This window comes from Osmia lignaria, chromosome 1 (assembly GCF_051020975.1).
Source record: "Osmia lignaria lignaria isolate PbOS001 chromosome 1, iyOsmLign1, whole genome shotgun sequence".
NCBI lineage: Eukaryota > Metazoa > Arthropoda > Insecta > Hymenoptera > Megachilidae > Osmia > Osmia lignaria.
Window position 1 is genome coordinate 9,383,653 of NC_135032.1, and position 19,789 is coordinate 9,403,441.

Consider the following 19,789-nt stretch of genomic DNA (forward strand, 5'->3'; position numbering starts at 1 on the left):
ATTACAATTTATAAAAAACGGTTCGTCCATCTGATTTGTCTTTTGAAACCATTTAGATTACGTCAGAAACATTTTTTGTATTTTCAGAGATAGAGGAGATATTTAGGTGGCCTGTTTTAAACGAAACACCCTGTATATGTATTTATTTATTTGGTAAGAGTTCCCCCTCCAATTGACTGAGAAATTACCAGGCAAACTTTTCATGAGTAGTAAGTTAGAAAAACATTATGTGGTGGCGCGGACATTTTTTTTTGAGAAAAATTTTTTTTTTTGGGATTCTACAGAATGGATTTTATTACGGGAGCAAAAATGAGCAAAGAAAACTACAAAAACTTAAAAAAATAACCTAACCTAACCTAACCTAACCTAACCTAACCTAAATTAAACCCAACAGGATTTACAACAGGATTTTTGCCATTGATTATGGCGAGTGAGTTCAGTTCATAATCAAGAAATATAAGTTTCTTAATTTTACTTTTTTTTACCCACAAATTCGTTTAATATATTGTTGAGGTTTTTTTGGTTAAAATGCAACCAAACACGATATAATTTGAGTCACATTTACTTATTTTATGTGCAAGGGAACATCCCCAATGAGAATTTTTTTTTCGCCAATATAGTCCAAATTATGCCATGTTTGGTCTCATTTTAATCAGAAAAATTGTATCGATATGTTAAAACAATTTGTATGCAGAAAAATCTAAAAATAAGAAAGTTAAACTGTTGTTACTTTCTGGGCTGCTACGGCGCTCATGCTATTTTTCTTTTTTACGACTTGTTGCCGGAGATCAAAAGCAGCTGCGAGGCTCAAAAAATCCCCCCTGCTCTGCCCTTATTGTTCACTTTCACTTCCCAGCATACGGCCAATTATACATACATATACAGAGATTTTGCTGTACTCACCATTATAAAATTTTAACATTCAAAAATTTCAGAATTTCAAAATAATCTGAAATTATTTAATTTCAGATTTCTAAAAATTAAGAATTTAATAATTTCCAACTTTCAAAAGTATAGAATTTGAAAATGTCTGAACTTAAAAATTTTTATTGGACCTAGCCCACTCCTACCAAAAACTTCTAGTTACGCCAATGTTTCTAGGTTATGATAATTAAGTTCTCTTAGTTTGTATAAAATTTATTAAATTTCTTCGAGAGATTTCCTTGATTTCTGATTCATTTTTGATTTAGAAAGTTAATGCTTATCCTGTTTCTTTGTGAATCATTTCATATTTTTATCAAGAACGACAAAAGGTTGGTTAACAAAAGAGGCTTACAAGAAAGATTAGAGATGGCATCGGCGTCAAGTTTCGGACATTGATGAGGGCGATAGCAGCGGGTAAATGACCGTTGCGAGCTCCAACGAAAAACAATCGTGACGATGCGAATATTGCACCGTTCAACGCCCCGAAGGTTGAACAGGCGACGAAAAATGGCATTATCCAAGACATAACGCCCAGTAATTTATCGCCGAACGTCTGAAAAAAGATAATTCGTTTTTCATATTTTTCTGAATGATCTAAAAAGACAATTTATAAACAGTTGTTTAATCAATTCTTTCGTTGAATTATTTAGCCCTTAAACAGCAGAACCTGGGTGAATCGTGACCCAAACTTACAAAACGTATACAAGGAAATTAACCTAAAGTTGAGGGTATAATTTTTACATGAAAGTTTGATACATATATTGGAAGAATTTTTTTTTATTTTTCAAGGAACAGTATAAAATTTAGAAAATTAAAAGAAAATGGAAATAATATGAAATACAAAATTAAATTAAAAATGTGGTTCTCTCCATAGTACACCGTTTTTGGTTATCTCAATTTATTGATAACAAGACAGAAGCATGATTTATTTGTTAAGTTTTGCCATATTTAATTGAAATTCGAATTTCCACATATTTTTCTCCAAACAATTCTAAATCAAGTTAATTAGCAGGAAACAATGTTTAAAATGTCAAGCAACTTACAACGGCGACAGCATCCGATGCAAGTATTTCATCCTGTGTAAGCACCACGAAGTAAGCAACGTTCGCCAAAACGTAAATTACAGTCACCAATGGCAACGATATACAAATTGCCTTTGGAAGATTCCTGGAAGCATGATGATTGTTCTTTGCAATTTTTATGTTATTATCGGGAGTATTTTCTTTATTTATTTATTGTTATTTGTTTCATTGCTATTGTGATTTTGAGCTCACAAAAAGAATACCTTGAGCTACAACATAGTTGTAGTATATTACATGTTGAGCAAAGTAGGCTTCCCTAAGGGAAATGGTAATATAGGGGAAGCAGGAATTCTCAAAATCTTAATTTGAATGATACCGATATTAAGAGTAATTTACAAATAAAATAATGTAATTTTTTATGAATAAATATTATAAAATTTAGTATACAATTGAAAAGTACGAATAACAAAGTTAATAATAAGTCAAGTTTTTTCGCATAAATCTTTATACGCAAGTGGTGGTGAACCACAGTATACAGAGTTGGGAATATAATTGGAATCACTATGATTATGTAGAAGAGAAGGTATGAATATTTTTCGATGTAGAGAATCTTAGAATAGTCATTAATAGAAATATCAAACATAGAAATTTGGGAAATTTCATGCAGAATGTGCTGTATAAATATAAATATTGTAGACCTTATAGAACTTCTGTTTTTCTCACTTTTTCTAATTAATGGCAAATTCGAGCTAATAGAACTTCGGGTAGTAAGTGTTACGAGACAGTGTTACTTTTTAGAAAAATAAAATAATTTTTAACAAAAGATACAACCGACTTCGAGATGCGCTAAAAAGTGCAACATAACCAACAGCTATTAATAAAACCTAGTTAATCGTGAAATAGTATACTAAATACATTTCAGTCTTTTCGGAAGCGGTGCAAAATTGAAAATACCTGAATAAACGATGCTGTCAATAACGATTTGATTGCGGTATGGCGAACTTGGTAATTAATAAGTCGTAAGAAAAAATACGGAACGTTATAGATACGGTTGATAACATTTGTAATTGTAACGTTTGTATCAGAAGTTGGTAATACTTCTGATATACATGTAGTTGACACCTGAACTAGGATCTTCCTAATAGAAGAAAATTTTTAATTTTGCGCCGCCTCCGAAAATGTTGAAATGTATTTAGTATACTATTTAACGAATAAATCGGTTTTATTAATAGTTGTTGAGTATTGGTATAAATGAAATATAAATTATTTTACACTGTTTACCGCGTCCCGAAGTCCCTTGTATTTTTTGTTAAAAATTATTTTATTACACACTTTTTAGCGGAACGAGCACTGTTTGCAGGATACCACAAGGTAGTCTTCTGTTCTTATTGGTTAAGGTGGGATTTCCTATATGCGTCGATCTCATACATCTGCGTTCGGCGAATGTACTTGTTTGATTTTTTTTACTGAATGCACGCGTCTTAAAACAATATAGCCGCAAGTCAGTAGAAAAAATCGAACAAGCACGGCCGCTGAATGAAGACACATGCGATCGACGCATAAAGGAAATCCAGCCTTTAGGTAATAACCGTAAACAAACAAAAAATATACTAATGAAATTTAGTTGATTAATAACAAAAGAGAACAACTTGGATATTAAATACTTAAATATTTTTTTTTGCTATAATAGTACATAGTTATTAACAATAACAAATTTCATAAATTTGTGCAAGTAGGATCATCTACTAAATGTGAAAGGTTTCATCGCGATCGGTATATTCCTTGCAGAGTAAACGCCGAAAAATATAAATGAAGCATTACTTTTTTTGCAATAAAAGTGGTTAACAACGAAAAAATGCAAAATGTTTTTTAACGGAACCAATCGAGAGACATACTCTACAAGATGCAAAAGGTTTCGGCATCAATTTAGTATATGGGCCCCTGCCCTTAGGGTGGTGGGGTATACATATAGTCGGATAGCTTGGAGGATGAGGATCACAAATATGGTGATTCCAGGTGTCGAAGTCTTAAGGGGGCGGAGATATAGGGGTTGAAAATTGCGATGAACTTGAATTTCAGTCGCCACAAGCGACCGTCGCTTCTCCACTATTTCTGACTCGTCTACTGACCATATAACGGGTGAGCTTGAAATCATTTTTTTTCTATTTTTTTAATTGAGTGCATCACAAGGAGGTTGTTCCGTATTGATGTTGACGGAATATAATTTTTTTCATTACTTATATGTCCAGATTCAATTAGGCTACGGGATATAAGTATTTCGGCCGCCGTCAGGCGGCCGGCCACACAAGTCCAATGTCAAAATTATTGAAATTAGTTAACTTTGATTTTAAGCTCACCCGTTATATGGTCGATAGAAGTTCAAGTTCATCGCAACTTTCAACCCTTACATCCCCGCTCCCTTAAGAGTTAGGACACCTGGAACCACCATATTTGTGATCCTCATCCTCCAAGCTATCCGACTATATACCTCACCCCTCTGGGCGAACAACCCATATCTTAAATCGGAGCCTCAGTTCATCGCAACTTTCAACCCCTATATCTCCGCCCCCTTAAGACTTCAACACCTGGAATCACCATATTTGTGATCCTCATCCTCCAAGCTATCCGGCTATATACCCCACCCCCCTGGGGGAAGGGGCCCATATACTAAATCGGAGCCAAGGTTTCGTTCCGATTGGTCCATTCGTCTCGGAGTAATCGGCGCACATACATGAAATGAAAATAATAATAATAATAATAATAATAATAATAATAATAATAATAATAATAATAATAATAATAAAATACTGATCAAATTGAGTAACCTCCTTCTTTTTGGAAGTCGGTTAAATAAAGTTATAAATGATAAATTAAACATAACTGAATGTCAAATATAACATGACAACCAATTAAACGAACCGTTTATTTTATTTTACCTATAAGTGGTATGATAGGCATTAAATCCATAGTTCGCCTTTACAATCGTCAGAAAATTTTTTATTACAAAATATGCACATTTTATATGTTCATATGTTAATTTTATTACTTAGTAATAAACTTAAAAATATGATAATAATATGAGATTGTTCCATATTACTACCAAACAAGTATTTCATATTTGGTGAACTTGTAGAAAAGCTACTCCCCGACCGATTTCGATGATTTTTAAATATGTTGTTAAATTCGGCATTTTAAACAACATTTTCCTGTGAACTCTAAGCTATATGTCGGATTCAAATAGTTTGCGAGGTTGTTCGCGAAAGAATATTGTTACTACTACAACGAATTCTGCCTATACGTATCCGCCCGTGGCCGTGTGTATACCGGCTCGCTTGCCTACCGTTTCTCTATGTGCTTCGGCTCTTATTTAAACAACGGGTGAACTAAAAAATTAAATTATAATATTTGACTCGTGTGGCCGGCCGCTTAAGGGCGGTCGCAATATTGATATAACCTAACCCTAACCTAATATAACCCAACTTAACATAGACGTATAAATATCAGAAAAAATAAAATACCGCCAATATTAGTACGGATGGCAGACAATCTTGTGGTGGACAATGATTAATACTAATGTTGACGGAATATAATTTTGTTCGTTACTTATATGCCTAGATTAGGTTAGATTAGGTTACATTGATATACGGGGCGGTGGGCCTTGATAATTCTGCCCACCGCCTCCAACAGGAGGAGGAGGAGGAGGAGGGGGAGGAGCTTCGACTTCCCCCCCAAGGTAGATGTCATCGCAGATCGGCGGCTCCTTCGCTGAGTCGCTGGACCGCAGGTGGCCGGGGCTGGGGCCTCGGTCGCCATTGCACGCGGCCCGAGCAGTGGCCGGCGTCGTGTGTGGCCTTAGAGGGTCTAACCTTTGACCCTCCCCCGTGTATTCGACAGAGGTCCCGGGGCCCTCCCTAACCCCGAGTGCAGGCCACCGTGGGGGATTTAGCCGGTAAAAGTCCGGCACTACCTCTGGACCCTCCCCAGGGGGGCTGGGGGCGTCTTTGGAAGATTTCCCCCACAAAAAAAAAAATAAAAAAAAAAAGGTTACATTGATATTCCGGCTGCCGTTGAAATTACTAGTTAACTTTGATTTTAAGCTGACTCGTTACATAGGCGGTAGCTGGGCCATGTGGTGCTGTTGACAGAAACAGTAGATAAACGATGGTCGCTTGCCGACGCACACACAGCCGTGGACGCATACGTACAGGCGAAATTCAATGTAGTAGTACTCGTAGCTGATAATCTCGCAAACTGATCGAGTCCGACATACAGGGTGATCCTCTCGCTAGTAGATCCAAAAGGAAGTGCCACAACAATAGAATGAAGAAGTCGACATCCCATTTCTGTCATTGCTTACTTGACGGAGGTGGCCCCTGTAGCGGAGACGGTTGCGTGCGTGAAAATGTGTTAAAACAATTTTCTGTTTTCCGCAGCGTTTAAATGGGACTCTTCTGCTCATTACACACATTTTCACGCACACAGCCGTCTCCGCTGTAGGGGCACCTCCGTCAAGTAAGCGATGACAGAAATGGGATGTCGACTTTTTCATTCTATTGTTGCGGCACTTTCTTTTGGATTCACTAGCGAGAGGATCACCCTGTATAGCTTAAAGGAAAAAAAATTGCTTAAAATAACGAATTTTACAACATATTTGAAAATCATCAAAATCGGATAGGGAGTAGCTTTTCTACAAGTTTTCTACAACCTCATATTTCTATCAATTTGTCATTCCACTATCTACTGTTATTTATCATAGTCAAAACACAGCTACTTCAAATATCCTTTGATATACTAATACTATGATTATTAGCATCAGCACGTGTGCAAGGACTGACACGTGGCAGAGTCAATGCATTTGGGGCTTTGGACTTGGGTGCGGCGGTAGCTGATACTTGACGTTTATGAATCGGCGATAGAGAGTTCGAATGCCGCTCTTCAAAGGTACGCGCGTGTGGCCGATGACCCGAAGTCATGGTGCTGCATAACAGGTGTAGGGAGATAAGGGTGATCTCGAAGGATCTGGCCATAGAACGGGGAAGATCTTGCATCTTCTGGTAGGAGGACCATGAGGAACGGCATGGCACTTACCCCAGAATCTTTATCGAAACCGCACCTATGTGAACCTGGCACCCGACTTTGAAAAATTCAATTTTTTAAAATTGTATTGTATTCCCCTTCGTTTGTACCCGTTTGTACCAGTTTCCTTTTCGTTTGTACCTTAAGGGGCGAAAAGATATAAGGGGGCAAGAATACCCTAGCACCCCACTAACATTTTTTATTTCTCTCAACGCCATAAAAAAAAAAGAAACGTTTGTACCCGTTTGTACCACCTTCACTTTCGTTTGTACTCAAAGGGGTTCGTTTGTACCGATTTCTGAAACTGACCACAAGAGGTAACTTCGCCATTTTTGAAGATTTTCCAAATCTCCTTGCGGGTGCTGTTTCCTAATCGTTTGTACCTGTTGTACCTGTCTACGACCTACAGAATTTCATTTCCTATGCGTCAGTCGGAAACTCTATAGTGGATCGTTAAAAGAAAAGAACTATCCGAGATAAATGAGATCTCTTATATGCTGAGTAACAGAAAACAACGCAAAGCCTGAAGGCTCTATCTTACACAAAAGATAGCAACTGGTAATCTGTACATCATTTTCAAATATACTTAATGTACGATTTTGAGTGATATTCGCAATGGAACATATCGAATGATTAATGAAAGAACTATTGAGAAAATATAACATTTATCATTCAAAGCATTGTAAAAGTTTATCACACCATCTGCAAAATAAGTTTAACGCGATAATTCTCTTCTCATGAAACGGAAGGAAATTGGGCATATAATTAATGATTGTTAAATGATATAAATAAAAAATTCCTGGTTACCCATTGGGAGTTTGTTTACAAATCGGTACAAACCAACTCCTTGGGGTACAAACGAAAGTGAAGGTGGTACAAACGGGTACAAACGTTTCTTTTTTTTATGGCGATGAGAGAAATAAAAAATGTTAAAGTGGGGTGCTAGGGTATTCTCGCCCCCTTATATCTTTTTACCCCTTAAGGTACAAACGGAAAGGAAACTGGGGCTGTAGTTCCGAATTGCCCTGGTGGCCGATCGACATGGGCTTTGGAGGGGTGAGAGGGGGAGGGAGAAAACTGCAAATGTAAAACGGTATCCACATCAGCCCAGTAGTTTCGGAGATATTAATTAAAAACTTTCGGCAGAATACATAGAATTTTGCCTATACAGACGTGACTAACACAACTATCCCCGCTGTAGAAACCGTGGTCGTCAAGTGTCAAGCAACCGATGACACAGTAGGGGGTCTCGACTTGAGTATCTACAGAGTGTTTTATATGGCTCACGTTTACATTAATCTCGTCGTTTTACTCGTTTTGATGTGCTGAATACGAATATAATTTTTGTTTTTGATGGAAATAACAAGTTGTCGAGATATTCGCAAACAACTTTTTTACTAATACACAGAATTTTACCCATCAGTGTGGACCTAAAACACAGTCACAAGCATAACTATCTTCTTACATATGCGAACAGAAGGTAACACTTTGTTCATCTACGTATGTATATCAAACCGTAGTAGGTGAGGTTGGGTTTGGTTTTCCGGAACGGGGGTGCAGGGGAAGGAGCAAAGCCCTTCCCCCGCCCTAAAACACAAGAATAATTATTTTAAAAAATTGAGATTATTTTATCTCGCTTACCAAAAATGCAGAATAAAATATTAAATATGCTGTAATACAAAATACACCAATGACAAATACGAGATACAAATAAAAATATGTCACTATAGAGACACCCTTTTGATACTCATTGTCAAATAGAGACCCCCTACTGTGCCATCGGCTGCTTGACACTTGACGACCACGGTTTCTACAGCGGGGATGGTTGTGTTAGTCATGTCGGTATAGGCAGAATTCTATGTATTCTGCGAAAGTTTTTAATTAATATCTCCGAAACTACTGGACTGATGTGGATACCATTTCACATTTGGGGTCTTCTCCCTCCCCCCTCTCCCCCCACCACCGGGGCAATTCGGAACTATACCCGAAACTGGTATAAACGGGTACAAACGAAGGGGAATACAATGCAATTTGAAAAAATTGAATTTTTCAAAGTCGGGTGCCTGGTTCACATAGGTCGAAACCGAATCGCAAAATTTAGAATATCTAAATCGTTTTGCTTTTTAAAACTAACAAAATAAATCAAAGTAAACTTTACTTTAACAAGCACGCGTAAGAACTTTCTATTACGGCCTAAAGTTGAAACAATTGTTAAACAAAACAATGATACCTATCAAGAATGGTTGTTATGAGAGAGTGTTTTACACGTCGTAATACTTGATGCACAATCATTGTTAAAAGTGTCACATTACGGCGTACGGATTAAAACCTTGGTACTTCATATTTCTACCCTATCTCATATTTGTACTTCCTCCTTTACTGTTGTGATTCTGATACAGCACTTTAACCGATGAACATCATACAAAAGAATGAAAAATATGCCCTTATCTCCGAAGTGTTTTTTTCCACTATATATACATTCACAGCGTGAATGCGCGTATACAGGGTTGGCCATTTCAAACAGGTCACAGATTACATAAAATGAAATGAAATGTAAAACAAATAATTGTTTCATACATATAAAGAATGAAACATATTCCAACGCATAGAATAATGTTTTATCTGAAAAACAGTTAACATACATTTTAATAAAAGCCCTTTACTAAATTCTATAATTTAAAATAAGCAACCAGAAAGCTGACATTTTGATCCATTTGATAGTTTTAGTAATAATAATGGATTTGAGGGGGGGGGGGGGGGGGGGGGGGGGGGGGCAGTAATGTAGACGATAGGCCGCGAAATGGACGCGGGTACTCGAGCGATCGTAGGACAATTCCGTGCGCATACCTACCTAACCTAGAGCGCATTTATTTTGAATGATAATTACTTGTATGGATCTTTCAGTTCTTCGGTGACGAAGTTCAGGTAGTTCCATCCGGAATAAGAAAATAGCCCTGAGTAAACAGCCAAGGCAATGTAACCGGGCTGTGTATTGGTCCCGTCCATAGGATGCCGGAAATTCTCCGTATGGCCCATGCAGAGCCACCAGAGACCAGCGGCCATGATGATCAATAATGCAAAAATTTTTGTTCCAGTGAAGATGTCCTGCACCCTAGTCGCCCATTTTACATTGTAGCAATTGATAGCAGTCAGCAAACCTATCGATAACAGTTTAAACATTTAATTTTTAATAATTTCATGAAACATGAAACATGAAACAAAATTTTATATTTTATTTCTTGCACTTGAAAAATGGGAAATATACTTTGAATAAAATTATAAGGTCAGGTTAGTTGCAACAGTAACGCTGTACATTTGAATACAATATTGTGCGAATTAATTCGATGCTTTAAAAAGAAAAGAAATTGAAGATTTATCTCTAAAAAATTATATTTACTTCAAATATTAAAATAAACGTCGTTGTTATTGATGATGTTTTTTTACTTATCAATAATATTTCAAGTACATAAAAGTGAAGGAAAATATAAAAATTTTAAATTATAATTGATAAAAAGAACTGAATTAATTTGAAAACCTAATATAGAATGTATTGGATTAATTAAATAATAAAAATGAATTCGATATTCATTGGAAGTCATCGATGTAAATGTCAGTTCTAAGAAGTATAAGGCAATACGGTCTCTAACATAAACACTCGTTTCAAATCTCGTGCGTATTGGCCGGGATCCGTTTTCAGTTCGAATGCAGCCTCGATGCATAAAACATCTCGTCTTAGCCTTAGTTTCTTTAATAATTAAATATTATATTTAATAAAGACATTATTACGTTTTATTAATTGCTTTCATTCATAAATACCAATAGAATGATTCATATAGATATCTCAGAAAGTAAATTTACATAATGAAATAAATGCAAAATATTACATGAATGTAGAATTTGTAAGTTTCATTTAACACGTCCGAACCCACTTGGGTAGATCCACCCATACCAGAGAGGTAGCGAGCTTAAAATGAAATGAAATAACAAATTTAATCGTAAAAAAAATAATGATCTATAAATAAATAACATTAAAGGACAAACATGGAATAGATACATATCTTAATAATTTAATGATTTAAAAAGTTTAAAAGGAATGGAGTTATTTTTGTAATAGCAATCGAGTCCAAAATTTGCAAAATTATAGCGAATTTCAAATTTTGAAATATTTTTACATAGTAAACGGAAGGCTTAAAACGGTCCCCTTAAACTCCTCCTGGATTTGACGCTGAGTAAAAGTATATGTAACCACCTTTTTAAGACAATCTGTACACAAGATGTTCCAAAACGTTCGTAGGACCCTTGGAAGGGTGACTGCTGAGGTGATTCCGAACAACTTTTTCCTTTACCAAAATGTTGATTAAGGCTTCATTTTTAAATTATTAACGAAAAACACTGTCCGATTAGAAGGAGCGTGGGCTGAACCTCGAGAGTGTTGGCTACTGATTACGTTCGAACTGTCGTCACGAACAAGCGTGACGGCACCACTTCGGCTCAATCTGTTAATTCGTTTTTGAGATATAAGTACTGAAAATTGAAATATTAACTTTCGAATGCGCATGTTTCCCTTTCGAACAGCTGACAGCTGAGCAGATCCTGGGTCAGTGTCACGTGAAAATACAAGGATGCACATTTGTCTAATCCGGCGGTCAACGACTCATTTATGGTTTTAAAGGACTATAGTCCGTTTGACGAGACGAGTCAGTAAATGTATACAAATTTTCAAGCGCGTAGCAGGATCGGCTCACGGTATATCCATCCCTGCATACTGAAAAATAAGAAGCTACTTCTTTTGGAACAATAGGTGTAAAGTCATCTCCCAAAATCATGACAAATAATTTTTACGTACTCTATATACGGGATTTTGCTATGATCGCGGTGTGTGTATTTGAAAAATGCTAAGTCTCCTCCTGACTTTCCAAGTAAGGGCCCAAGTAAGGTAAGAGACCGCCGAAAGTTGGCCCTCAACTCAACACTTGACAGCCCATAATAAAAGCCGCTAACATCCATCGCGTGAACACCACGTAGCAGTTTTGTTTACATTTTTACTGACTCATTTCGTTGGACGGTCTATAGAAATGTGCACATCCTTGCCTTTTTACCTGTTTATTTGTTCGTACTGTGACCCAGGACACTAGAGAATGGGCTACCTGCTCAGCTATCAGCTGTTCGGAAGTGAAACACACGCTACGGAAGTTGATATTCCAATTTTCAATTGCTTATATCTCGGAAACCAAATCGCAAATTGTGTCGTCGTGTTGCCGCCGCGCTTGTTCATAACCACAGTTAGAACATACCGTATGCCGCAAAAGTATTCGTCCACCGTTTAAAACAGAATACCTCGTTTAAAATTGGATCGAATGACTTGAGGTGTCTCGAGAAGCTATACAATTTGATTTACTAAGATATGTGTTTTTGTCGTTTAAAAAAATTACAATTTGTTGAAATCGTGAAAAAAAATAGTGAAGGGTAATTTTTCAATTTTTTTGTCGTCTTTCGTAGATTCGAATAAGTTATGCGTGTGCTGAAAATTTCATCGAGATCGGTCAATGCACTTAGAAGTTGCAAGTAATTAAAATTTCCATAAATCGCGACTTTTCATCTAAGAACGGAACTAGTATAATAAAAGTATTTGTTTTATTATTGCTATTAAATTTATATATATTTGCCCAAAAACTTTTTCAAATAGTTGCCTTTAGCTTTATTTATGATACAATTTTTTCAATTTATATTAATTTTTTTTACTTTTATTGCTACAGCTTCACTACTACAAATCCCACTGAATATCCTACAAATTGGATATTACTGTATGACAGTGATAAATGATTGGTAAATATTGATAAACGCATAAAATCGGTGCTTTCGGTCATCGCAACTGCCTGACTTAAACTTGATGGAATATATCGATTGCTTATTGCACAAATATTATATCTGTACGTTTAATGTGTTTAAGAAAAACAGGTTTAAAAATCTAATGATACTTTATAATTAAGTAAATATTTCTTGCACTGTATTTATTATCTTATACATACATGTAATACAGCTATAACTAGTATTTAATTAATAACATAAGTTTAAATTTGCAAAATAATAATAATAATTCAATAGTAATATTTAGAGGATGAGTATACTGTATTAAGCTAATTGTAAGAATGAAGGAGGACACATTATTCTGAATGATATTGTATAAAAAAGAATAAAATGAATAATAACTAGAAACGTTCACAATTAAAAATATTATATTTATTTAAAAAGTAATGATAAATATCAATATCTCACCGACCTCACCGATTTCGTTCATTTTTTAATATGTTGTCAAGATAAAATAGAATAGATATTAATTTGATTTTGATATAATATAAAGAAACAATCAAGAATTATTTGTTGCGTATAAAAACCCATATTTCATCAAAAGATGGACATGCAATATTTGTGCGGTAAGTCATTGACATCTCAAGTATAATTAAGGCGAAAAAAGAAGCAATGAGACCATCGTAAGAAGAATAATTTCATAAATTCTCTTTATATATACTAAATGAGAGAAAATTAGTATAGAATACATCAACAATTCTCGATATAATGCTTCCAGGATGTGTCTATTGTAATCGCATCAAGGGGTTATACACCAAGTTACTTGTTAGCAGTTGAAGAGGTCGGCAAATGTCAAATTTTTTTTATATTAATACTGGGGGCAATAAGAAATAAATGCAGGAATAAACTGATGTATAATTTCAGACACTTTAAATTTCCAAATGAAAGATTTTCATATGTTCGAAAAGTAATAAAATTTAAAAAATAAAAATCAAAACGAATTTAAACTCCAAACTCTAAATCGCACGTTGAATTGGCAACGATTTGGCTTCGTTATCCAAATATTAACACATTCGGGCCCATATGTGTAGACCTACCTATGTGTATATCAGACCATGTCACTTTCACGATGCAACTTACAGTTCAAATGTGACTTTGAGTGGTATTATTGGGTGGTATAGTTGAATTCCAAATTTAATTCTAACAATAAGTATAATTTGCATAGTTGAGAATCGTTGAATGTAAAGTATGCTCTCCTTGTTTCAATCCAGCCCTATCTCTTACCTCAGCTTCGAACGTGTTAAAGTTGGAATCAATAAGGAAGATTTACTCTTAAACTTAAAAACTAAACTTAATGGGACTGTAGAGTACGTAAACGAATTCATCAATACAATACAAAGCATTGTACACAGTTTTAACCCTCGGGCTGCGGACCATGGAGAGAGCCACAATTTTAATTTAATTTTATATTTCATATTATTTTCATTTTTTAAATTTTACACTGTTTCTTTAAAAATCATTCTTGCAATATATGAAATTCTTTCATTAAAAAATTATGCATTCAACTTTAGGTTAATATCTTTGTATGTATATGTTTTGTAAGTTTGGGGTCTATATTGACTCAGACTCCGTTGTTCAAGAGTTAAGGGTAGGTTTCTTTTTTTAAATACAAAACACTATTATCGACTGGAACCATTTTTTCTGTAAAAATTGAAAATGTACCAGTTTGTATTAGTGCATATGTTATACTGGTTTTTATGTATTATAAAGACCAAACAAAGACTTGAGTGAGAAAAGACCAAGAGTAGTTCCTTTACGTCTCTCCTGCGTCTCCTATGGATAGGATTGGCATTGTTCCAACATAGTTCTGTACGTCTTTAGTACTCATTGTCAGTACACAGGTAAGCAGTATGGGGTAAAATATATGTACACGTTAATCGTGCAGCGAACTTTCCCAGAAATTTACAATGCGTGAATTGTTATTAAGCGACAGAGAAAGATCCTAAAACTGGTTATTCGGAAAGTACTGATGGATGTATTATAAGGGAGAGTTTACAATACATCAATTACTATTGAAACGCGAAGACTTCAAAATTTGTAAATCTCAAGAGGAGTACTTTTTATTTATAAATGAAAGAAATATCGATAATCAATAAGCTCAATATGTAATAACAAAATTAGTATATAAATATTTTTACTTATTGTTAATGTAAAATATACCAAAATAAATTTAAATATACATTGATTGAAATATATACATAGTTGACTCATAGTAAGTTAAATAGGTGTTGGCACAAGTCCAATTTCATTGATGGACTTATAGGTTTAAACTGCGCACGCACGAATTAAGGATGCGCAGTGCGCCGAAATCTTCGCGGAGTAAAATGGGGTTGAACTACGCACGTAGTGGACTGATCTGACGGATTGTGCTCTATCTTAATTAGATAAAAGTCAGCATAAGCGGTACAAGAGAAATGTAAATGGTTTCTATAATTTTCGTTGTGAAATTCGACATGTGCCAAAATTTCGCGTCCCGTAAACTTAGTGTTAAGGTTAGAGTAAAGCTTAATGGCCTAATAGAGATACACAAACTGACAGATTGATAAAAGTTCTAATACATAAGTTCTAAATAAATATAATAGCAAGTATGGTAGGCTTCCTTAGGGAAAAAGGCGATGTAGAGAAAGGAGGTACTTAATTTTCAAGATATTAATATTAAGATTAATTTATATAAAATTAATATAATTTTTAAGTATTATAACATTTAATATGCACATTAAATTTCAAGGTTTCAAAATTCAAACTTCAAAATCTCAATATCTCTTCAGTATTTTCCCTAGGGAAGCGTACCATGCTCTCTACTATACATTCTGAGATATACATTGTGATGCTTTAATAAGGAGTACATACAATCCCTTTATTACAGACCCAATGGCCTGTTTTATGAATAAAAATGAATAAATGAGAACTGCAGCAGGATTAGAATATTCTGTAGATACGTCTCCAATAAGTAAATATTAAGTTTTTAAATTGGAAATTGACAGAGTCAAAAGAAAAATTTTCACACAAAAATATAATCGTTGCTAAAGTTTTCTACAATTTTGACTTGTATTACTAAATGCTTATTGCATGTATAGTTTCCATTGATAAGTAAACTTTTCAGTTAAAAAATTATAACCGTTTAATGGTTTACTATGATATTAAATTGATATTACTATGATATTAAATGTTTCATTTTTAATGTGAAATTTAATTTCTCTTAAAGACTTAGGAAACTATGTAGTTGAAAATTAACTTTCTTCTTACATGTAATAACAGCTGCAAGTAGTCTAACTGCGGCATAAGGTGGCACGCAATCCGGCCAAACTGGTTGCAGAATGTACTGTGCGAACGTTAGAGCTGTAATCGCGTTTCCTGTCGGGACTAGGATGAACAATGCGACCCAAAGGTACAGGAACGCTGGTAGGGGTCCAAAAGCATCGCTAATGTATGCATAATCTCCCCCAGATTTGGGGATCATAGTACCTGAAAAGCACATATCAGTTAAATAATTTTAATGAAAGAAATGGATAGATTTAAATATACACAATAATAAATGTCCATTTAAAATGTAAGTTTTAAAATTTTCTATTACCTTCACTATCAAAATCAAAACCAACTTGTTTTTATTTATATGTATTAAATAACATCTCAAAGGTCGACAAAATTACGAACAAGTAAGTCATTTATACCAGCGATAGGCAACAATCAAGTAGGAAGTATCAAATACAGTCACGCATTAGATGCGTTCTTTTTTTTTTTTCGTTTTGGCGTGAAATTGGCATTCGCACGGGGAGCGTTTTCCGCCGTGGTCCCACCCAAGATACCGTATCTGCAGGCGACGGCCTGCTTACCGGCTGAAAATTGGATAGTTTGGGTGGTGTTACCAGAGGAAAGTAAAGCTTAAGAAGACAAGAAATTATGAGGAAAAATTTGTAAAACAACCGCTACTCTTAACCTGTATAATTATGCAAAGTAATCGTAGAGAAAAAAGAAATAATGAGGCAATACTTATGTTATCCACGTCATCGGAAATGGGACTTTAATCCTCCTATATGGGATTTTGTGTAAAGCATAAGCAGAGGTTCCTTCCACAAGCGGATTAGGGTGAACCTTGACATTGTAGTTTTGCAAAATGTTAGTGATAAATTCATGTACACTGAGTTGCATTGAACTTGTCGCAGTGAAGTTGGCTATAAATTCAGTAACGCATTTACGCCGCGTCGGTGAGTGAATGCGTGGCCAACTTCACTGCGACAAGTTCAATGCAACTCAGTGTACAGTCGGTATTGAGGTCATGGCATGAAGTGTTTTAGTTAAGGGGGGAACCTCATGTAAAATGAAATTTTTTAGCATTTTTTTTTTTCGCTTAAATCGATAGGAAATTTCCTCGGGAATGCGATAAAAAAAGTTAGAAAGTGATCAGAGATGTTCTTGTATGTTATTTTCAAAATAAAGTGAACGGTTGTATTGGGCGGAGCGGCTCAGGTAGTCGGGCCCTCGTCGGACGCTCGGTCTTTCGGTCCCTTTTTAATCTGACTGTGTTAAAACCTATACTATTGTACGCCAGTTGTTATCCCCACCAAAGCATTGCCGTTTATGGCGTCTGTACGTGTACATTTGTGTGTATAACGGTTTTGCAAAAGAAGCCCCTTTGGCGAGGGAACCTCGCTCATTGTCAGTTCAGTAGCGTCTCTTGAGGGAAATTGATCGTTTACTGAGCCTTTTAAAATACGAATAAATTGAAAATGAGTCGAAAGGTGCAAGATTATAATCCTAATTATCGTCCGGATCGTCCCAGACTGCGGAAAGCTTCTAAAAAATTTGACTTTAACAGTGTTGAGATAGAAAGTGAAGAAGAAAAAACGGCTGAATTACAACCTTTTGAGGAAGAGGAAGATCTGTTCTATGGCCCTGGAATCGCAGATTAACAAAAAGCCGCGGCAATTTAAAATGAATTACGATTTTTTCACGATTTTTCTGTTACTCAAGTTTTAAACGCATTTTTCTCGAAACGCAAAACTTCGCATGTCGTGCAACGTAGCTCAAAAACTAATTACTCGATCTTTATGAAACTTGGCATATATATTCTATAAACAATTGGCCTTAGCATGACGAGCTCCGATTTCTTTATTTTTTATTTAAAATACTGTTATTAACAATTTTTCATAACCGAAACTCCGGGTTTTTTTTTTCAAAACTTTGCCATTTTCGCAATTTTGAAAATTTTAATAAAAGAAAAATGTCATGCTGAGCGTTTTTGCATAAAGTAGCTATTCCATTTTGATTTTTTTGTTCCAGATCATTTTTATGCATTGTACGCTGCACGGCGAATTTACAGAATGCCATTTTCAAGCCGCCATTGCACCATCGTTATTAAGAATTAAAGTTTATAAAAAATATTTCTGTTTACATTATAACGTTAATAAATGACACTTCAAATTTTAAATCAATCTGCGCATTACATTTTCCAAAAAAAATTCTTGAAAAACGGACCATTTACATGAGGTTCCCCCCTTAAAAAACGTCTAGGTTTATTGTAGATAATTTTGAGAGCTTTATTTTGGAAAACTTGAAATTTCTTTTTTGTGGTTGTCGGTAAAAGAGACCACCATATGATAGCACCATATGTGAGTACTGGTCTAATACACATTTTGTAAATACATAATTTTATTACGACAGAAAGAGAAGAGCCGTTCGAGAGGTGAGGATATAAAAAGTGGAGTACCTTGCTTGCCTTTACAATACGGATTAGCGCCTCCTCATTCCATCTAAGGTGCTCGTCAAGCAAGGTTCCTAGATAACGAACACTCTTGGACCATGGCGTTGAGGTGCCCTCAACGACAACGGAACATAAACTATTGTGGTTATTGTGATGCTTTTTGCGAGAGAAATAAATAGCTTCAGTCTTGTCAACATTAATGGTCAGTTTCCAATCGTTGAAAAATTTTAAGACTTGGATTAGGTATGCGTGGATTCTTGAGACAGCAGGCAGGAAACGAAAGGAGGTAGTGTACATGACTGTGTCGTCGGCGAATAAAGCAATTTCACATATCTTAGATATGGGGATATCGTTAATATAAATGAAGAAAAGGATAGGACCTAAGATCGATTCCTGCGAGACACCAGCGGAAATGTTGTGGTAGGATGAACGTGCACCATTTAATTGGACATAGAACGACCTATTGGTAAGATAGGAGTAAGTAAGTTTCAGGAGTCCATTATGACGATGCAACTTAAATATTAAGCCATGGTGCCAGACAGTATCAAAGGCCTTGGCAAGGTCAAGGAGAATCATAACAGCACAGCGTTTTACATTCAACTCGTGAGTGATTTGTTGGGATACTCGGGTGATTTGATGTATTGTGGAATGTCCCTGTCTATTCCCGAATTGTTGCGGGATTAAAATATTGTTGATATTGTATTAACTAATTAGTCTGTGGCTGGTTAATTTTTTGCAAGGTTTATTCGCTTTGAGAATTGGGGCCATTCTGGCTATTCTCCATGCGTTAGGGAAGTAGGATTTGTTAATAGATGCTGTATATATATAGTAAAGTTGTAAAATAACCCTACCAGAAGCCTTTTTGAGCATAGAAGCTGTGATGCCGTCTGGGCCCGGGGCCTTGCGGTTTTTAAGCATTCTTATATTGGTTGTGATATTAGCTGGTGTTAGCCATGAACTGATAGCACAATGGTTTGGAAGATAGTGTAAACAGACAATAATTTTATTGACCTCGCTTTCGTGTGGCGAAGAAAGTGCCGTTGCCGTTGAGTGCACCGTACTGAAGTTGCGGGCAAGGATCTCCGCCTTGTCTCTCTCAGTACAAGTCATGTTACTGTCAGAGTCCTCCAACGGAGAGATTACCCTGGGGGTTTTGTGAGAGTTAGCTGCCTTGAACGTAGCCCAGAATGTAGAATCA

The 19,789-nt window shown here is 35.6% G+C and overlaps 1 protein-coding gene across 5 annotated transcripts in view; it reads right to left on the minus strand.

Annotated features, from left to right (window-relative positions):
• mnd (L-type amino acid transporter minidiscs) overlaps positions 1-19,789 on the minus strand; it is an 80,204-nt gene that overhangs the window by 9,737 nt on the left and 50,678 nt on the right. For 3 of the 5 annotated variants that reach the window (XM_034328695.2, XM_034328692.2, XM_034328693.2), the window contains exons 2-5: positions 16,137-16,355; positions 9,910-10,180; positions 1,968-2,091; positions 1,277-1,477 (exon numbers count right to left, since the gene is read on the minus strand). In XM_034328695.2, the coding sequence (XP_034184586.1) occupies positions 1,277-1,477; positions 1,968-2,091; positions 9,910-10,180; positions 16,137-16,350 (810 nt within the window). In that variant the 5' untranslated portion in view covers positions 16,351-16,355. Of the gene's footprint in view, positions 1-1,276; positions 1,478-1,967; positions 2,092-9,909; positions 10,181-16,136; positions 16,356-16,464; positions 16,622-19,789 lie in introns of those variants that run through there. The other 2 variants (XM_034328694.2, XM_076688362.1) reach the window with 2 other exon arrangements.